The sequence below is a fragment of the Mus caroli genome, unplaced genomic scaffold (assembly GCF_978045245.1).
Source record: "Mus caroli unplaced genomic scaffold, Mus_caroli_1 scaffold_18, whole genome shotgun sequence".
Lineage (NCBI taxonomy): Eukaryota > Metazoa > Chordata > Mammalia > Rodentia > Muridae > Mus > Mus caroli.
The window spans coordinates 51,705,444-51,725,232 of NW_028227273.1; the positions used below are offsets into that span (position 1 = coordinate 51,705,444).

Genomic DNA, 19,789 nt, shown 5'->3' on the forward strand with positions numbered 1-19,789 from the left:
CCTTGTTAACCTTCTCAGTGAGGTCTTAAACACATTCTTTGGTTTTATGCTTCGGATATTAAGTGTCCCCCACAAAGGCTCATCTATTGGAGGTTTGGGCTTCAGCTGGTGGTATATTCGACCATGGATGCGTTCACAGCTGAATAACTATAAGGTAGGGAGGGGGTCCTGGCTAGAAGAAGGTCATTGGACCTGTGCCACTGAAGAGGTATCCTGTCCCAAGACTCTTCCTGTATCTCTCTGCTTTCTGGCCGAAAGGAGGTAAGCAACCTTCCACCATCGTGTCTTCTCACCAGGTTTCTGCTTTACCATCAACCAAAGGCGGCAACAGAGCCAGCCAACTGTGGAATTAAAGCCTTGGAAACCATGAGTTAAGATAAACGTTTCCTCCCTTAAAGAGTTTCTTTTTTTCCTTTTCAGGTACTCTGTTCTAGTGGTAAGAAACCATCTCATATACTTAGCTTTACAAGCCCAATTTCATCTGTAAAATGGGCATAATAATAGGAACCCATTAAGACAAATATAAAGATCCAATAAAGTAATTAAACTTTATATGTTGTAAAATATAAAACCACAAATTTGGGTTACTAATAAAAAATTCCCAAATTGCTAATAAACTATAAACTTAACATACTAGTAATTAATAAGTGGATTGTATGTCTCAGTTCTAAATCTTCTGACACAATGAGAACCTGACAAAACCTGTTTCCTCCCCCATCATAACTGACCCATTCTTGTTTGTTCTTGTTGCTCTGTATGTGTGTGTGTGTGTGATAATTCTTTTTTTTTTTAAATCAGGGTAGCCCTGGCTGTCCTGAAACTCCCAGGCTAGCTTCAAACTCATAGATCCTCCTGCCTCTCTCTTCCAATGGACTAAAGGCATGCACCAACATGGGAAGGGAAACAAGGATGTTCGTCTTGAAAGCTGCCACACAGAGATGCGTGAAACCGGAAGACAGTCCCAGTTGTTGACGTGGGGGTCACAGTATACACAGTATCAGCTTCCAGGTTCTCACAAAAAGAGGAAGTTAAAGTTGCTAGCGTTTGATCATTGGAATTCTGCAGAGGTGGGGTCCAAGCTTAGGAAAACCTGCAGTGAGCTTGAGATAGCCCACCAACCCAGGACCACATCCGCCTCACTGCTGACAAAGCCCTCTGGAGTTGTCAGGGACAGTGAGGTTTTGACTAGAAGCCTGTGAATGTGTGCAGATTGTCCTACAGGTATCAAGTTACCTAAGGTTTAACTCGAAAGACTAGGAAAAGGCTTGGTAGTGCTTATCAGAGCCCTGTGCGGTGAACCTCCAAGTTCCTCTCCAAAAGGGACTTTTGCTAATAATATTCAGGATTTGCAGATTGGACAGGAGAAGGGTTTCAGAACACACATCCTTCCCCAAGATATGAACAGGGCTAGAACCTGAGCAGAGGAAAAGGCGAAAGTTCAGTAGTAAATATACCAAAACCACACAAGTAACAAACACCTAATTTTTATTAATAAATTAGTATACTTGAAGGCATTTTTTTCTGATATCAGTTCCTCACCACTAAGCCCGCCCACACAAAGGCAGCCGACATCCACCTTTGCATTAGAGTCTGACGACTAAGCATCAGAGGGCAGGTAGATAAATGAGAGCATAGTTGAAAATTTATCAGACAAGAGTTCTTACAGCTGCAGCCATTTTTAATGAAAGTGATTGGATGACGAAGAAAACCCAGCAAGGCCTTGAGGGCAGACTGGACCTATTGACTATGTGTATTTTTTAAAAAAGAGAGAAAGAGAAGGATAAAAAAAAAACAAGAAAGATATCTTTCAAAGCAAAGCTGGGCATAAAGTGCCACTGGCACTTAAGGTTGGCTTTCCAAGGTGCAGCAGAGGTGTCCCTAAAAGATGAAGATCGAGTTCTTTGGTGGCCCAGGTGTCAAGCCACTGAAACAGCAAGTCCTGGTGACTTAAAGATTTCATTCTCCAGCCCAGAGCATAGTAGCGTTAAGAGGTGCACAAGTTATCAGGCAGTGTACGGTGTCCAGACGAAAACCATACAATCAGCGCTAGGGAGTATGGTCAAGTTTCAGCCATGAATATGAACTATATAACAAGACATGAAGAAGACAACTCAAAGTCGAATAGAGTTACAGTCATCAACAGGGTCGTAGATTCCCTCCATCTCAAGAATGCTTGTAAAGCACAAACAATAAGACAAATAGCAATAATAATTAAAACAGAAAGAGTAGGTGTGAAGGTTGAAAGACTTATGTCTACTTCTAGGAGTCACAAGATGCCATTAGGTTTTTAAGAAGTTGAGAGTCTCGGGACCCAGCATATGGGAGAAGTCACACTGCGTTTATGTTAAGTTTTTAAAGTGCACAGAATAGTGTTGAAGATATATATAAGAAGGCAAAAATGGAGAATATATGGAACTTAAAAAAAAATTTAGTGGTGGGCAATTTCCAACAGTTATACATTGTAAAGGTTTTATACATTCACTTTCAGGAAGAAAGAAAGAAAGAAAGAAAAGAAAGAAAGAAAGAAAGAAAGAAAGAAAGAAAGAAAGAAAGAAAGAAAGAAAGAAAGAAAGAAAGAAAGAAAGAAACCCAAACTCAAGCACCGGCCATACACTCTGTTAAACACATACATACACACCAAAACACAAAAGTCAGAAACGAAATGAAATCACCCCGCCAGTAGGTGATTCCCAGAATGCAGTGCCCCTGTGTTCTACAATAGGTCAGGAAGATGGCTGTACACAGAGTCCAAGAGGGTCTGGCTGGCTTCTTGGCTCTTGACCCCAATGATCTCGAAGAGGCGGTCCAGTTTGTCCTCAGCCTGGGGAATCTCTTCAATCACCCGCAGCTCCTCGGGGTTCAGGATGTGCAGCATGTCATCAAAGATGGGCTGCAAATCACAGGGGTCCAGGCGGACCTGCCGCAACACTGTGTCCTTCTTTTCTGCAGGAGGGAAGGGAGAAGGAGAGAGAGATGAAAGGGATTGGAGGAGCAGATGAGGGGCTGCTGGCATTCTGAACCTAGTAGGTTTCCCCGAGCGTGAGTGAGTGATCTGGGACATTTTAAATAACACAAGCTTCTTCATTTGCTTGGCACGTAAGACCAAAAAAACAGTATTTGCAGGGATGTGGTGTCCCAATTCTGCAATCCCAGCACTTAGGGGTAGAGGCAGGAAGATCAAGGGTTCAAGATCATCTTCCAACCTAGGCTACAAGAGATTCTAGCACATAAAACAACAACAACAACAACAATAACAAAACAAAAGAAACAACAGAAAAAAAAACAGATCTGCTTAATAGAAATGAAACAAGAAACTACTAGAACTAGATTCATTCGATTTTAATCTTATTTTAAAATGATGTGCATATTATGTATCTGTGTGTGCACATGAATGTAGGTATGTTCATTTATGTGTGTATGTGTTTGTGCATGAGTGAGTTTATGTGCCTCATATATGCAGGCAGTATCCAGGGAGATCAGAAGAGGCTGCCAAATCCTCTGGCATTCCAGGAGGTTTTGCGAGCTGTCTTGTGGATGGTGGGAACTGAACCCAGGTCCTCTGTGTTAGCAGCAAGAGCTCTTAACCACTGCGTGTGTCTCCAGCCCTGGCAATGCCATGCTTCAAAAGCAAAGCAATGAAAGACTAAAGGCCCTGGAAATGAGAAAACGGTGTCCTTGGCTCACACTCTATAGTGCAGAAGAGAGACATCTATTAAAATCACCAAATATTTCCTTTAAAATAAAATATATGTGTTATAAATTAAAATAGAACTACACATTAAATATTATAATATATTATAACTTATAATAAAGTATAATTAAGAAATTGCAATAGGCCGGGCGTGGTGGTGCACGCCTTTAATCCCAGCACTCAGGAGGCAGAGGCAGGCAGATTTCTGAGTTCAAGGCCAGCCTGGTCTACAAAGTGAGTTCCAAGACAGCCAGGGCAATACAGAGAGACCCTGTTTTAGAAAAAAAAAAATGCAATAGAAATATGTAAAATTAATTACTCTAAATATGTAACGTCTATGAAACAGGAAGTATCTTAAAAATGAAATACAGAATAAATCTATAATACTCTTCACTGAGATGTGATTAAGAGTTGCCTAAAAACCAGGAAACTTCTGACAAAACCTTGTCATGGACACTGTGTGTAATCAAATTCACTAGCTTACTATCGGGGCTGTGTGAGGCGGCCCATTTAGAATCCCCGCATTCAGGGGAGGCAGAGGCAGGAGGATGATAGCAAACTCCAGGCCAACCTGGTGTACGTAATTCCCAGGCTAGCCAGGGGTACACTGTAAGACCCTGTCTCAAAACAAAGCTAACAGGTTATTTATCAACTTATAATTACTTGAATTTATTTTTTAACAGTTTATGTATCTCAGGCTATCCTCAAACTCAGTATGTAGCTGAGGACAACTGAGTTTTTTGTTTTTGTTTTGTTTTGTTTTGTTTGTTTGTTTGTTTTTGAGGCAATCTCATGTAGCCCCAGGCTGGCCCCAAATTCACAGAGATCTACCTGACTCTCTTTCTTAAGTGTTGGGATCAAAGGAGTCTACCACCACACCCAGCTGACTTTGAATTACTTATTTTCTCAAATGCTAAAATATCTACTGACAGCCACCACACTCTGTTTTTGTGTCTGCTGGGCTTCACGCCTGCTAGGCAGGCACCTTACCAACTGAGCCCTAGCTCCCTACTCTACTATGCTGAAAACGTGTGCAATCTAGTTTAGAGTGAATTTTAGGATCAATTCTAAACACGAAAACTACTTCTGACTCTCCAGATGGGTTTCACGCTTCAGCCTTAGACTCAGCAAGTGTGGGAAATAATTCTCCAGATCGGCTACACTGTCTTTTGTCAGATGTCTCCTGAAGCGCACATTTGATAGTATCCCAAGGATAGCAGCCAATGGGCCTGTATCAAAGCTGGTTCTGGATAGGGCACAGTTGTAAAGACTTTTTAGGTGTATCCATGTTAATTAGTGATGTGGCTCCCTTGAGGACACTTTTATCTTGGAGGTCTTCCTAAACAGGTCACTCAGTGGGCTCAGCTACAACTGGGCTGTCAGAGTGGTCAGGGAGATGGCCCCAGGCCTCACAGAGATGGGTACCTTTGGTAATAAAGGAGCCATTTCTGCTCAGTGCTGAAGAGCCACTGGATGTGGAGTCGCAACGCAGAAGGGGCTCTGACTCGTCCACGAAGAAGCACTTGTTCTTGTCCAGCGGTGAAGGCTCCACTGTCAGGAGAGTGGAATTCTCAAGTTTCACGTTAGGACTGGGGATGGGGCTCGGGCTAAGCGGACTGGGGCTCATGGGGAGAGCCAGTTTGTCTGTTTCCAACTGCGGAAAGAAAAAATAAATAAATTTATTAAATAAAATTGAAATTATGTAGAAACAAAATGAAACTAAACCCTCCTCCTTTAACATTTTTGTTCTGTTTAAAGTTTTTTTGATTCTTCCACTTGTGGGTATTTCTTATTTGCTGTAATATATATGCTGTAACACATATACAATGTCTTACTATGAAGCTCAAGCGAGCTTTGAACTCACAGAAGTCCACCTGCCTGTACCTCCTGAGTGCTAGGAAGATAAGGATGTGAACCATCACATCCTGCTCCAACAAATGCTTGAACCCTTTCAGAGTTCATGTGAAGCCAGGTGTGATGACAAACCAATTTGGGGTTTGAAGATAGCCTGGGCTAACAAGATTTTTATCTCCTCCCCCCAAAAACAAAACAACAGAAAACAACAACAGCAAAACCATGCCATCCACAATCCCCGCCCCCCCACACACATACACAAAACACACATGAGAGCAGATACTGTAATATTAATAAATAGGAGACCTATAAGGCGATGTATACCTGTAATCCCAGCTACTCTGTAAATGGCAAATTTGGTGCCAACTTAAGCCACCCAACAAGACACCTCTTTAAAAAATTGTAAGCAAAAACTAAAGGAGCACATGTATGCACTTATTTAGTTATTTTCCTTATGGATGTGATAAAATACTCCAACGTGAGAGACTTAATGGAGAAAGGACTTATCCCTGTTCAGCTCACAGATCTAGGCACACAGTCCATCCTTCTGGGAGTTGGTCACACGGTACCCAAAGTCAAGAAGCAGAGAGCACTGGATGCAAGAATTCTAGTGTGGCTTTTATTATGCAATCCTGGACCCCTGCTTTGGAAGTGGCCCTGCCTACAGCTAAGACAGATCTCCAGGCAAGGCCTGGTGGTTCAAGCCTAGCAACATGGAAGGCCAACATGGAGACAGAGTGGCACCTGTGAGTTTAGGCCTAGTCTCGTGGTTTTCAGGCTGCTTGGTGTAAGTGTGATCCTGTTCTCCTTTGAAAGAAAGATGAGAAAAAGAAAGGGGGAAAGGGAGGGAGAGAGCCAGAGTTCATGTCAAGTCTATTTGATCTCTCCACTCCACCCTTTCTTTTAAGAAATGTTTCACAATTACACCGGGCACTTTATGTCATCCTCTAGCCCACTGACCTTGCATCACTGGCTTCCCAAGCATCATGGTTAATACTAATTGTCAAGTTGACAAGCTCTACCATCACCTAGCAGTCAATCCTCTGGGAGTGCTTGTAAAGGTGGAAAGACTCACTAGAAATGTAAGAGCTCTTCCACTGTTGGTTGGAATACCAAGCCAAAGAAAAAGGAAACCATGGGGCTAGTGAGATGGCTCAGCAGTTAAGAACACTTGCTGCCCTTGAAGACCACAGTTCAGTCCCTGGTATACACTAATGCTATAAAACCCCAGCTCCAGAGGATCCAGTGCCCACCTCTGGTCCTCACAGACACCCTCATACATGCGCTATGCATGTATTCTTTCACACACAGACATAAATTAAAACAGAATAAATACTTTTTAAAAGAAGCCGAATTCTGACATCCATTTCTCTGTTTCCTTGCTAGAGAGGTGGTGTGACCAGCTGCCTCCGGGTCCTGATGCCATTACTGGACTGGATATCTTATATTGTTTCTTGTCAGGATGCAAGATAGCCAGTCACACAGCTGAGAAAACCACATAACACTCTCCTGAAGCTATTGACGACCACCTTGAGAATGAATACCCATTATTCTCGAAAGCCCGTTGAGAGAGAGGCTGTCAACCTCTCCAGACAAAACATTGACTCGGATTTTAAATGATCACATTACAAAGTCATATAAGACATGAAGGCGACATGCCTGCTTCTTTTGCAACTCTTAATGATTGGGACATTTTTTGCAAGTGATTGGGGACCTGCAGAAGTCACCAGTTCCTGCACACGGCTGACATTCTAGCTGGACATTCCGGTAAACCACCACCCACAGCTGGCTGTGAATCCAGAGTAGGTTCCAGAACTGGTTAACATGCATCCCCAGAGGGGACCTTCTGATCCCCAGATAAGAGTTACGTATATGCTTTGAGTTTTAATTCAACAGGCTCTGGCATAAGGCATATTGAATTAAATGCCCTGAAAATGCATGCAGTCCCTCATTCATGCCAACATCCTCCTTTGTGCCCCCAACTGACAAAGAGCACTTGTCTACATTCTGGATCTCAGGAACATTACACTGGTTGACATGGTCCATCAATATAGCACACTGTTCTTGGAAGGAAAAAAAAAGAGAACTTCCCACCCACAAATTCATGCCAACATAGAAGTCCCACCCACCTATTTCCTGTGCTCATTTAAAACTTTCCATCTTTAATTTCCCAGTGACTTTGCTAGAAGTCGGGAAGTAAGCACCAGATCTCCAGCATAATTGCACAAGGTCCCGAGTTGATGTCCCTGTTGTTAAAGCCAGGTGACTAGAAGGTGCCCCAGAGAATGCCTCAGCAGTGGAATTACCTAGTTAGTATGGCTAATGGCAGAGTCTGCATGGCAAGCATCCTTCTAAAAATCTACTCTCTGGATTTGGGTGCCTGGCTGCATTCTGAATCTACCTGAAAGTTATTTGCATTTTCCTCGTAAGCTCATAGAAACGTCTTTCCTCCTTTTTACCTAATATTTTCAACAGCTCTCAGAGCTACTTTGCAACCCTGAATCAGGTATTGTGTCTCCTGGAATATCTCTAACAGGCTCTATGGAATAAAATAATGGCTCTATTAATTATCAAAGTTCGTAATTTGGCATTTTGAGTTTATAGCAATAAAGAACATCAATATTAAGATGACAGTATTATTTAAAAGAGAAGATACTTGTGTTTGTTTGCTGGTTGTTTGTTTGTTTGTAAGACACAAACAAACTTATATGCCAAGCTGGCTTCTAGCTCACTATGCAGCCAAGGATGACCTGAAACTCCTGATCCTCTTGAGCCTAAATTCTGTATTACAAAGTGATGGGCTATCAAACACATGGCTCTGTGAGTATTAGACAACCACTTTGCCAACTGAACCACATTCCCAACCAGAGAAGATACTAGAAAAAGAAAGCCAGATTTCCTCAACAGAGAGTCTCATCTTCCTTAAAAAATGCACAAACTTGGTAAAACAAAACAAAACAAAACAAAAACCACAAAATAGAGTAACTTAATTTATCCACTAAGCATCTTTAGGCTGTCCAAATTCTCTGTGGGGGCATATTAATTTTCTAATAGAAAAACAAAGCGTGTTATTTTTAAAAGCATCCCCACTGATAAGTATATTTCCCTTCTGCTAATTTGAAGCTCTTGTAGCTGTGGTAACTTGTATTTATATTGGGCTAGAGAACAAGACTGCTGGCATCATGTCTCTGCAGCTCAGACCCTCTGTACTTTTGTGAGGTGTTCATGGATCCAGACTGCTCAAACAACGCCAGCTTACAGAACAGAGAAGCATTCTAAGACCTCCCAGAAGAAAGGACTCTGGGAAAACTTGTCCAGAAAGGACATGAATCCTCCAGATGTTTGTTGCACCTCCAGAAAGACTAGAAAACTGTGGCCTTTTTTTGCTTGAAAGCTGCTAGAGGAGAGAAGCAGAAACCAATGAGAGAAAGAAGGGAGAGCGAGAGAAACAAACAGTAAGAGGAGGGATGGGGCAAAGGGAGAAAGGCTCCGTAGGCAGCCCAACCATAACAGGTCTATTGAGTGTACTTCCAGAACATGCTATTTTCTTTGGCCCAAAGAGTCCTTAGGGCTCTCCCTGATTAGTCTCTAAACAGGTACACTTAGTACTTCCGGGTGCTTACTAATCCAAAGTGGCAGGGAGGGTAGATAAACAGCCACCCATACTTACAGCTGAGTCAGCCCTCTAGTCCCATGGCTGTTATGATTTCCTTTCAGAATATCAGAAACACGGCAGAGTCTAGGGCCTGAGTATATCTGGGCTCTAGGGGCTGTGACAGTGCGTCTAAGCTACACTGGAACATGGCAGCCATCTTCTCATCCCATTTCTACTGAATCCTTGTCAACCCTCCCAGTTCCGGGCTGAAGGGCCCACCACTCCGTGTCCTCAACTCAACTGGAAACCGTCACTGCTATTATGATGCTGAGAAATCATGGCAGGCCTTTCCAGAGAAGGCAAACTGAGACAGTGCAGTGCTTCTTGGCTTCTGAGGATGGTGAGGCATGAACATCCTGCGACAAGGGTGGTGTTGAAATCAAGCAAGGTTTTGACTTGTCTGCTTTGCGACCTGGCAGCAGCCCTGAGTATCCTTTGCCCTGGTCCTAACCTCCCTAGGTACTTCCTCAGGGTGTACTTCCTGTTCCCCACACTTAAATGCTCAAGAAATTAAATAAAAATTAAAGTGTCTCCAAAGTCGCAGAAAAAATCACATCTCATTTACCCAGCTGTGCGCTCTTAGAAAAACCGCTTCCCTTGGCAGACCAGCTCTCATAAAAAGCATAGGCTAGGTCACCTCTAAATTGCTTCTGTTCCATACTGCTTGCTTTATTGTTACCATTGCATTCTTTTTTTTTCTTTTTTATTAGGTATTTTCCTCATTTACATTTCCCATGCTATCCCAAAAGTCCCCCATACCCTCCCCCCAACTCCCCTACCCACCCATTCCCACATTTTGGCCCTGGCCTTCCCCTGTACTGGGGCATATAAAGTTTGCATGTCCAATGGGCCTCTCTTTCCACTGATGGCCGACTAGGCCATCTTTTGATACATATGCAGCTAGAGTCAAGAGCTCCGGAGTACTGGTTAGTTCATAATGTTGTTCCACCTATAGGGTTGCAGTTCCCTTTAGCTCCTTGGGTATTTTCTCTAGCTCCTCCATTGGGGGCCCTGTGATCCATCCAATAACTGACTGTGAGCAACCACTTATGTGTTTGCTAGGCCCCGGCGTAGTCTTGTTAGAGACAGCTATATCAGGGTCCTATCAGCAAAATCTTGCTAGTGTATACCATTGCATTCTTTTAACTACCTCCCCGCTACACACACACACACACACACACACATACACAAATCTTTTCATCCCTCTTTGCCAAGTTACCCCCCAATTAGTTCATTCATCTAAGGTTTATCAGAGTTATTGCCAGTTACCACCCAATGACGATCTCCCTGGGGTTGCACAATCTGTATTCACCAAACGAATTAACGGCTTTGATTCACCAGTGATCCGCTGAAATGGAGTATTAATTATGCAGCCTGGATGCTCCTTGCCAGCCTCTTAAAATGGTTCAACTTAACCCCTTAGCCCCTGGCATTCCCCATATGGATCTCACCATGCTCTCTTCCCTAGGACATAGCCACAGACTCCTCATGACCTCTAAGGAGGCTCATACACAAAAGCCACCCTTTCCACTTAAGGGCCCTTCTATATCTCATTTAATACCATGAAGGAAGGGAAGTTCTCGGCTTGCTCATGAAAAAAAAAAAAGTGTCATTTTACTAACGGTTTCAAGAATGCCCTTTGCTAATCCCAGATGAAACTAATTGCTAGTCCATGAGTTGTACAGCTTCCCACCTAGACCCCATCCCCAGGGCTCGGGATGCAGCTCAGTTGGTAATATACTTGTCTAGCATGCACCAAGCCCCTGAGTTCCATACTCAGCACCACATTAAACTAGGCATGGTGGCACATACCACCAGGTGGAGGCAGGAGGGTCAGTACTTCAAGGACAAGCTTAAGAAGGTGTGGAACTAAAAGACCACATCTTTGAAAAGAGTAGGAGATGGAGAAGAAAGAGGAAAACCTGGCAGTCACAGAATGCCAAGATGGTTCCATCCAAGCTGTCTGCAGCCCATTGCTGAGGAATGAGAACCCACAGCGCTTAGAGAGGCTGAGCCCCATAAACTCGTCACCAACAGTACACAAGCACATGAAGCTGCCCTGGCCTCTGGGCAGTGGAAGGGTTGCTCAGCAGGGGCTGCCAGGGCACGGAACTCAGAACTTTACGCTCCAGCTACGCAGATGCCCTAGGATGGCAGGGTGGGTGAGGGAGTCTGTAAATACCACACACTTCCGCTGAGACCAAAAATTTGTTTTCTATTTGAAAGTAGTGCAGAATCCAGCAGACCAGTGATAGATCAGTTAAGGAGGAACAAGCAAATAGAATTCGCACTAAAGGTTTATCTCAAGGAAACTCCAGCTACAAGGGAGTATAAATGACAAGTGGGTGGGGGGTGTGATGTTATCTCAAGCTTGTTTCCCTCATCTTCCCAATACAAATAATGAATATGAAATTACATTTCAGACCATCTGCAGGTCCGTGGAGGAATTTCAGCTTGAGCCTTATCTTTCTTGCCAGGTCAGTATTTTGTAATACCTGACTCTATCGAATCTGCTGGTCCTTATGTTAGAGAGCAAAAATTCAAATGATAAAGTAATAAAGAAGTGAAATCTGGGGCTGGAAAGATGGCTCAGTGGGTGAAGAGCCCTTGCTGCTCTTGCAGAGGACCTGAGTTCAAGTCCCAGCACTCACACAGTGGCATCCAACCCTCTGTTACTCCAGTTTCTGGTGATTCCATACTTTTTTCTGACCTCCACAGGAACCAGGCGTGCTTGCAGTACACATACTCAGGTGCAGACAAAACATGCATTTTCAATTTTTTTAATTTTAAAAAGGAATTTAAGTCTATGTGCTCTCAGGACTTCAGAGAAGTCAGATCATAACATTTTTATCTGAATCTATTTCATTCCCAAGTTCACAGACTGAAGAATGCCTGATACAATGATTCCTTAACAATATACCAATATAATAAAAAAGATGATGTATTTGAAAGAGGGAAAGAAAGGGTATATGGGAAAGTTTGGAGGAAGGAAAAGGAGGAGGTAAATATGATGATGAAATATCTTAATCTCAAAAAAATACCCAAAACCAAAAGAAATAACAACAACAACAAAAAACCACATTGCCTTCATTAAAAGGAGGGTAGGGTTCCTTTAAATCTTAAATGAGAGGAGACAATAATTTTAAAAAATATTTATATTACTTATTTGCGGGGTGTGTGTGTGTGTGTGTGTGTGTGTGTGTGTGTGTGTTCAGAGGAGAATCAGATCCCTTGAAGCTGAAGTTACAGGCAGTTGTAAGCTGCCGGATGTTGGTAACGGGACTCAGACTCAGGTTGTCTGGTAAAGCAATAAGCTCCCTGCACCACAGCACCATCTCTCCAGCCCTGACACTAACTTTGAAATTATCCTTCTGAAGTGTGAATTCATGTTGTACCCAACTCAGAACAAGGAGTCCTACCTAAAATAAATCAAATTTACCGAACACTTTTGTTTTTCGAAACAGGGTTTCTGTGTGTAGCCCTGGCTGTCCTGGAACTCTCTCTGTAGACCAGGCTGTCCTCGAACTCAGAGATCCTTTGCCTTTGCCTGCTGAGTGCTGGGGTTAGAGGAGAGCATGAGCCACCTTCACAGCTATCACCCCTACTTCTACCCCCAAGCCCCCCAGGATTTGTTTTTTCCAAACAATAAGTACATAGATGGAAATGTCATGATGTTGATTCCCAAACCTTTCAGGAAATACTGGTCAGTTATTTCATATTTGGAGTCACAGACATGCATTATTGTATTGGAAATAGCCACATATATAGAGATAAGGCAAGTATGTTGAAATAAAAATAATTCTTAACAAGCCGCTTCTTTTCTTCTTTCCTCTCCACCAACCTGGCCCAGACCTCAGGTGACATGCAAAGAGGTATATTTATTGCATAAGGAAGGAACTGTGCTCACAACACTTCCAGTCTAAATCACCAATTAGCAGGCAGACAGCACAGGCCCTCTACTGTCTAACTCTCCCTAGGGTCACTGAAGGTCATGGGATGGAAGTAGGAGTAGGAACAGAAGCCAAGACGGACCTCCCTGGGAACTCCCTGGCCAAGCCGCAGAAGAAACATAGATGAGTGAACAGAGAATCTGGGAGCCAAGGCAAAGCCCGGCGTGAACTTCTCCATCACAGAGAGAAACTCAATGCTAACCTGGCTAGCCCATGCCTGAAGCCACTGGGAAATTAGCTGAAGAGTCACTTCCTCCCACCCTGATTAGTTGAGGCCCAGACAACCAGATAGGATTTTACTACAACTGAAGTCTTTCTGAAGACTCTGCGTAAGTTAACCACAGATTAATTAGCCATGATAGATCGCATCTTAAAACCCCTAATTCCAAATCAAGGTAGTTACTGTGATGTTGCCTCTCTGCGGCATCCATGAGTTCTGACCATTCATTCCTGAGAATTAGTTTCAAAAAAAAGGGAGCCCAAAGATTAGCTATGCCCAAGTGTGAACCGTCAATCTTGGTCCCAAGCAAAAGAACTCCCCCCTCCCCACAACCACCACCCTCCCGTGCGCAGATGGAAAAGCTGCGGGAAGCCACAAGACGTGCTTCAAAAGCAGCCAAAGCTGGTAAGAACCAGCTGGCTCCGGAGGGCGGGCGGGAGTGCCCCGCCCAGCTGCTGGGGCGGGTGTCTGCAAGCTGTCCAGGCTGCTGACAGCAGTAGTGCTGCCGTTGCAGCCGGGAGCTGACTCATGGGGTGAGCTTTCTCAAAAATAAAGGAAGTGAGGAAGAGAGTAAGCGGGCTTTCTTGGTTGCGAATGGGAACCCACTCACATCTTAGAAGACTGTAGCCAAGCTCAGCACAGTCAGGATCCTGGGAGATCATGCCGCTTAGAAACCAACCGGGATTCCCCTTAGAGCAGCCTAAACAGTTTTAACCACGAAAACACGTTGCATAAACTTTTAAAAAATCTTGCCCGAGGACCCGAAGAATGGAAAGCAATTTCACAATAAATAATGCCTTGATGTAAAAAGACTCAAGTTAGTCTTTGTTAGTAAGTTTTTGTTTTGCTTTGCTTTGCTTTGCTTTGTTTCTGGAGACAGCAGCACCTCTCTAACACAACCCTTGCTGTGCTAAACCACACTATGTATATATACCAGGCTGGTCCTGAATTCACAGAGCTCTGCCTGCCTCTGCTTCCTGAGTGCTGGGATTAAAGGTTTTACTACCATGTTTGGCTCAAGTAAAAAAATTTTTAAAGATTTCTCCTTATGTTTTATTGTTTAAAACATATCATACCTAGTGTGTGTGTGTGTGTGTGTGTGTGTGTGTGTGTGTGTGTGTTTTGTGTGGAGGTCAGAGGTCAGTTAGGTGAAGTTGGATCTCTTCTTCCTCCGTGTAGGGATAGAACACAGGTTTGACATCAGGTGTCTTTACCCACTGAGGCACCTCAGAGGCCCTCAATTAGGTTTTGTGAGCCTGACAGATTTGATTAAATTAGTATTGCTGAATAAATTCAACCAATTGGTGCTGTTATAACCTCAACACACCTGGTCCTGATGGTCCCCCTCTCAGACTTCAAGGTTTCAGCCCCTCAGGTTCTGTTCCCATAGAGGTTATCCAGTGTGTGAGCAATTTCCGGTGCACTGTTCCTCACGTCTGTGTGTACACAGTACCACTAGGCAGGGACAAACAGTCTCCACCCACGCCACTCATTCTCAAGGGGAAAAGTCCTCTGATAGGCGTGGAGACACTTACCTTCTCTGGCATCCCTGTGGCTTCTACTCTTGGGATAGCAAATACCATAGGCAGTGAGTATGCAGGGTATACAATTTGCATCTCTCTGGAGATATGTAAGGGGGTAGAAGGAAAACATTTCTGAAAGCAGAAGAAGGCACGAGGCTGTGCCCTTTCCTGTCTGACAGTCTGAGGCTAAAGATCTGCCTATGTTACAAGTCCTCATTTTCCTGTCCAATACCAACTGACTCTTTTTCTTACTTTGTACAAATTTATTTTCTTTGAGGAAATTACTCCTGTGCTGTAGACAGTCTCCCCTAGCTGTGTTTATCTGCTTAGGTTAGAACATCACACACTGTACACATTTCAAAAGACTACATATAGCCTCTCATGGTGGGGGTGGGGGTGGGGTGTCTGGCCGATCTCACTGAAGTTTATGTCAAGTGACCCAGGATTAGACTTTAGAAAGACTTGTATGCATCTCCCATAGTCTTTGCCATTTTCAGAAGTACCCTGCCAAAAGTGGAATTATAGATACACAAAATCACACATCCCCCCCCCCCCGCCCCATGTTTTTGGCAATGATTTACGTTAATGATAGGCGAGTCCACCCTTCATGATGCCGACTGGAGCTAAGTGGCTGTTTCCCTGGTGACAAGTTTTAATAGGAAAATCAAAAGCAATGTTGGTCTGTCGTTCAAGGAAAAGGTTGAAATTAAAACAGCTGCATAATACCTGAAGACAGGTCGTGATTTCCTCATGAGCTAGTAGTGACCGGTTCGTGACATGAGGTCATGACAGACCAGAGTACAGTCTAGAAACACAGGACGGAGAAACCTGACCAAGCGGAAACTGTCAGATTATCCCCATGTGTGTTTGGGCTTCGAAACAATAGAATAAAATGTGTTTTCCAGTTCTGGTAATTGATGGAGAAAACAAGCATCCCCCCCCCCCCCGCCACCCCCCATCCATAGTATGGATTCTGATTTTCTTGCTTTTGGAGAAAAAAAGATGAAAAATGCCATCAATAGTAGGCTTAGCCCATGTGGAATATTGAGTCAGTGTGTCTAGGGGAGTTAAGAAAAAGGAAATGTCCATTTCAATCTCTTCATAGCAGTTTCACAGAATATATTTTTAAAGATTTGTTCCACATACCTGAACCCCCTGGTTTGTCCTTTGCTACTTTCTAGGCCATGCCAGTTATAGGGCTCAACACATAAGGAACATGGGATTAATGTTTACTAAATAAAGTGCCTGTGTAAAACTATATTGCCCTTTTCAACAGTGACAACAATAAAATAACCATAGCAGTTATAAAGTGTGTGTGTGCGCGCTTGTGTGTGTGTGTGTGTGTGTGTGTGTGTGTGTGTGTGTGTGTGGTGTGTCTCACCAGTGTGTGAGGCATATAGTGTATCAAGTCCATTTCTGAGCCATGTAGTAGTGCATGCCTTTCATCTCAGCAGTTGGGAGGCTGGTGAATCTCTGTGAGTTTGAGGCTAGCTTTGTTTGCAGAGCTAATTCCAGGACAGCCAGGGCTACACAAAGAAACCCTGTCTTAAAAAAAAAAAAAAAGTTCTAAATGCGGTCGATGGATTCTCCGCAGACACTTGGTCTACTCGCCCTTGCTTCACAGTTGTTAGTTCACTACACTAAAACAGTGGTTTTCAACCTGCCTAATGCTGTGACCCTTTAATTATATTGTAAATTTAATCTCTATATTTAATATTTAATGTATTACATTATATCAGTATTATAATTAATAACATTTATATTTCATATAACATTTTATATTATTGCTATTATAATAATATATTAATATTTAATATACCATGTAATAAAGTAATAATATAATTCCTTATATTGTGGTGACCCACACCCATAAAATTATATTTGTTACTACTTCATAACTATAATTTTGCTACTGTTAGGAATCATAATATAAATATCTGATTAGCAGATGGTCTTATGCGACCCTTGTGAAGGGGTCATTCAAAGCCCCCAAAGGGGGTGTGACCCTCTGGTGGAGAACCACTGGCCTAAAAGAAAACAGAGGAGCCACAAAGAGCCATGCCACTAAGATCCTTGTCACTAAGATCCACATGAAGTGCAGGACTGAGTCCATACACCCTTTTAGTTCAGAAGAGCATTACAAAGCTGTCTGGAAGAAACTGAGATGTGGGGACAGAATGGGGCTTGCCCGAATTCACACATGGAGTGGAGAAAACAAAATTCAACTCTGACCAGGGGAAAGCCCAAATTTCTCACTCCCATGATCTGTTATTGGACGTCTAAAGCCCTGCATTTGATGTGGAGGGCACATTAGAACCTCACCCCTGTGTCTTTCTTACTACAGACCAGTCCAAAGTTTCTGTAAAGTGTAAACTTTACTACTGAGCCAAGTAGAACAGGATGTAAGAAAACACTCCATGTTTGCAAAGGTGCAGGGTTGAGAGGTCCTACTGCAAACAGGCAGGTGTGGCTGCCTACTGTAAACAGAGAAGAAAACCGAAGAGCCGTTCTGAGCGAAACCATGATCTTGTCCTTTAAAACACACAAGCATGCAACAGCTTTAAGTATCCTGGGCATGTCTAGATGAAGAAAACCCCCTGATGCTGTAAGCGCTCACACACATTTCCAAGGGAACATCTGCTCATGTCTGTGAATTGTAATTATCAATCAATCCTTCATCCTGGAGAGGGATGCTTTGAGAGGCAGGGACCACTTTTCTTCTTCTTCACCCAGTACCCGGCAAGCAGCTACTACATCACAAGGCCACTGCAAATAACTAAGAATCTTTACAGAGCATCTTTGGTTCTTGTTTTGTTTGTTTGTTTGACAGATTCTTACTGTGTACCCTGGCTGAACTTTGTAGCCCAGGCTGGCCTCAAACTCTTGGCCATCCTCTTGTTTCAGCATCTTGTGCTAGTAGTACAGGAGTACTACCATCTTCAGCTGAGACTTAGGGATACAGTAATCAGTGAATCAGCCTGAAATGCCACCAAACATCTTCAGCCTATTCACACATATGTCTCCTTTGTGCCACATAACCAGCAACACGAAACACACCTGAGCCTGAAGATGTCATCAATCCCTCAGCAACTGTCCTCCTACTACCCTGAAAGTTCCCCAGGGCCCACAGTCATGCGGAGATCAAGTAACATGTCCTTAAATGACCCTCTATGCTGTAGTAAGTGACACAGCAAAGAGCAGGGGCCAGGTCCACGAGTATTTGCCTAAAGGTCTCAGATCCCTTAGGCCCGAGGGTCTGTTTTCTAGAAAATTAACAAGAACAAGGACCTAAAAACAAACCTCACTTGAATCACCAAAAAGCCAACTGAAATGTACAGCTGGTATTTATCCCAACTCGCTTTCACAACAGTTCTGAAAACTGCTAGTCCCAGTCAGACCCATAGATACGGACAGCTGCTGTATCCTGAAGCTTGGCGGCAAAAAATAAAAATAAAAAAATAAAGCCAGGAACTGTGCTACTCTGCAGCCAGAGCATCGACGACCTCAGTACGGAACACAAAGGCCACTGTATGAGACTGAGGGGAGGCGTGGAAGGAGGAAAGGGGAAGAGAGACAACAGAAGTGTGGCCAACCACTCCCAGCCTGAGAGGAGTGGGTCTCCGAATTGGTTCTACAAAGGCTGAAAATCCCCTAAAGGCAAGTAAGCATTCAAGTAAAGAACAACGAAATCAGCTGTGTTCCAAAGCTGTTCCATGGCTGTGGAGCCTCACCTACCTTATCTCACTGGGCCGAGAGTGTGAGCGTAAGGCAGCCATGCTCAGCTGCCCTGCACCCACACCACTCACGGCAAGCATCTGAAGTCAATGAAAATTCAACTGCTTCTCTCTCTCTTTCCTCCCTCTTCCTCTCCCTCTTCATGTCTTCTCTGTTCCCCCTTCCTTTCTTTCTTCTTTCTACAGAATCTTGCTGTGTTAGCCCACGTTACCCTCAAATTTGCAGCCCTCCTGCATTAATCCCCTAAGGATCACGGGGATGTTCGATTGCACTTAACTTTCTATTATACCCACTTCACTTTATTTCATGGCTATGAACATTTACCTTCATGTATATATGTATGTATGTATGTATGTATGTATGTATGTATGCCTTGTGCACAAAGATGCCAAAAGAGGGCATCAGACACCTTGAAAACATGAGTTAGATAGAGTAAGCCTACATGGGGTGCTGTGAACTGAACCTGGATTCTCTACAAAAGCAGCAGGGCTATTAATTGCTAAGATATCTCTCCAACCCCTTAGTATTAAAAAAAAATAAAAATAAACAAAACAAAACAAATACCCCAGAAACTTGTTTTAAAATAGACTCTCTCTATAGCCCTGACTGTCCTGGAATTGGTATGTAGACCAGGCTGGCCTCAAACGTAGAAATCTGCCTGCTTCTACCTTCTAAATTCTAGGACAGCCAGAGTAACATGGTGAGACCTGATTTTTTTTTAAATCAGAATAAAATAAAAGGTGTTGGACTTAAATGAGGTTGTCAGATTGTTCCAGAACCTTGCCACTAGCCATAGCTCTCACACCTTGTTTTGTGTATCCCAGAGCAGGACACAGTAATGCCTTGGTCAGTTCCAATAACCATTTACTAGGTGCGGTGCAAATAGAATGAATGCTGGCTTTCTAGAAGCCTGTCCAATTTGCATGGGCATTCAAGGCCATCTTCTTACCCCACCAAAGGGAAAGGGGTTGTACATAAAAAGAACAGAAAACAAATATTGCACTCACTAAGCCTCGCTGCGTTCACAAAGAGTTAAAAGTCAAAGTAGGGAAAAGGAGAAAAAAGTAAGTTAAAAAGAAAACCTAGAAATCCAGCTAGCCAGCTTCACTTCTCTTGAGAGCCAGGAGCTGGGAGAAACCATTATCTTCAAACACACCTTTG

At 43.3% G+C, this 19,789-nt stretch overlaps 1 protein-coding gene across 1 annotated transcript in view; it reads right to left on the reverse strand.

Moving 5' to 3' along the window:
- Positions 1-1,468: 1,468 nt before the first annotated feature.
- Positions 1,469-19,789, reverse strand: part of Tnfrsf21 (TNF receptor superfamily member 21) — a 72,206-nt gene continuing 53,885 nt past the window's right edge. The window contains exons 5-6 of the mRNA XM_021186473.3: positions 5,117-5,345; positions 1,469-2,943 (exon numbers count right to left, since the gene is read on the reverse strand). Coding sequence (XP_021042132.1) covers positions 2,714-2,943; positions 5,117-5,345 — 459 coding nt within the window. The 3' untranslated portion in view covers positions 1,469-2,713. The remainder of the gene's footprint in view (positions 2,944-5,116; positions 5,346-19,789) is intronic.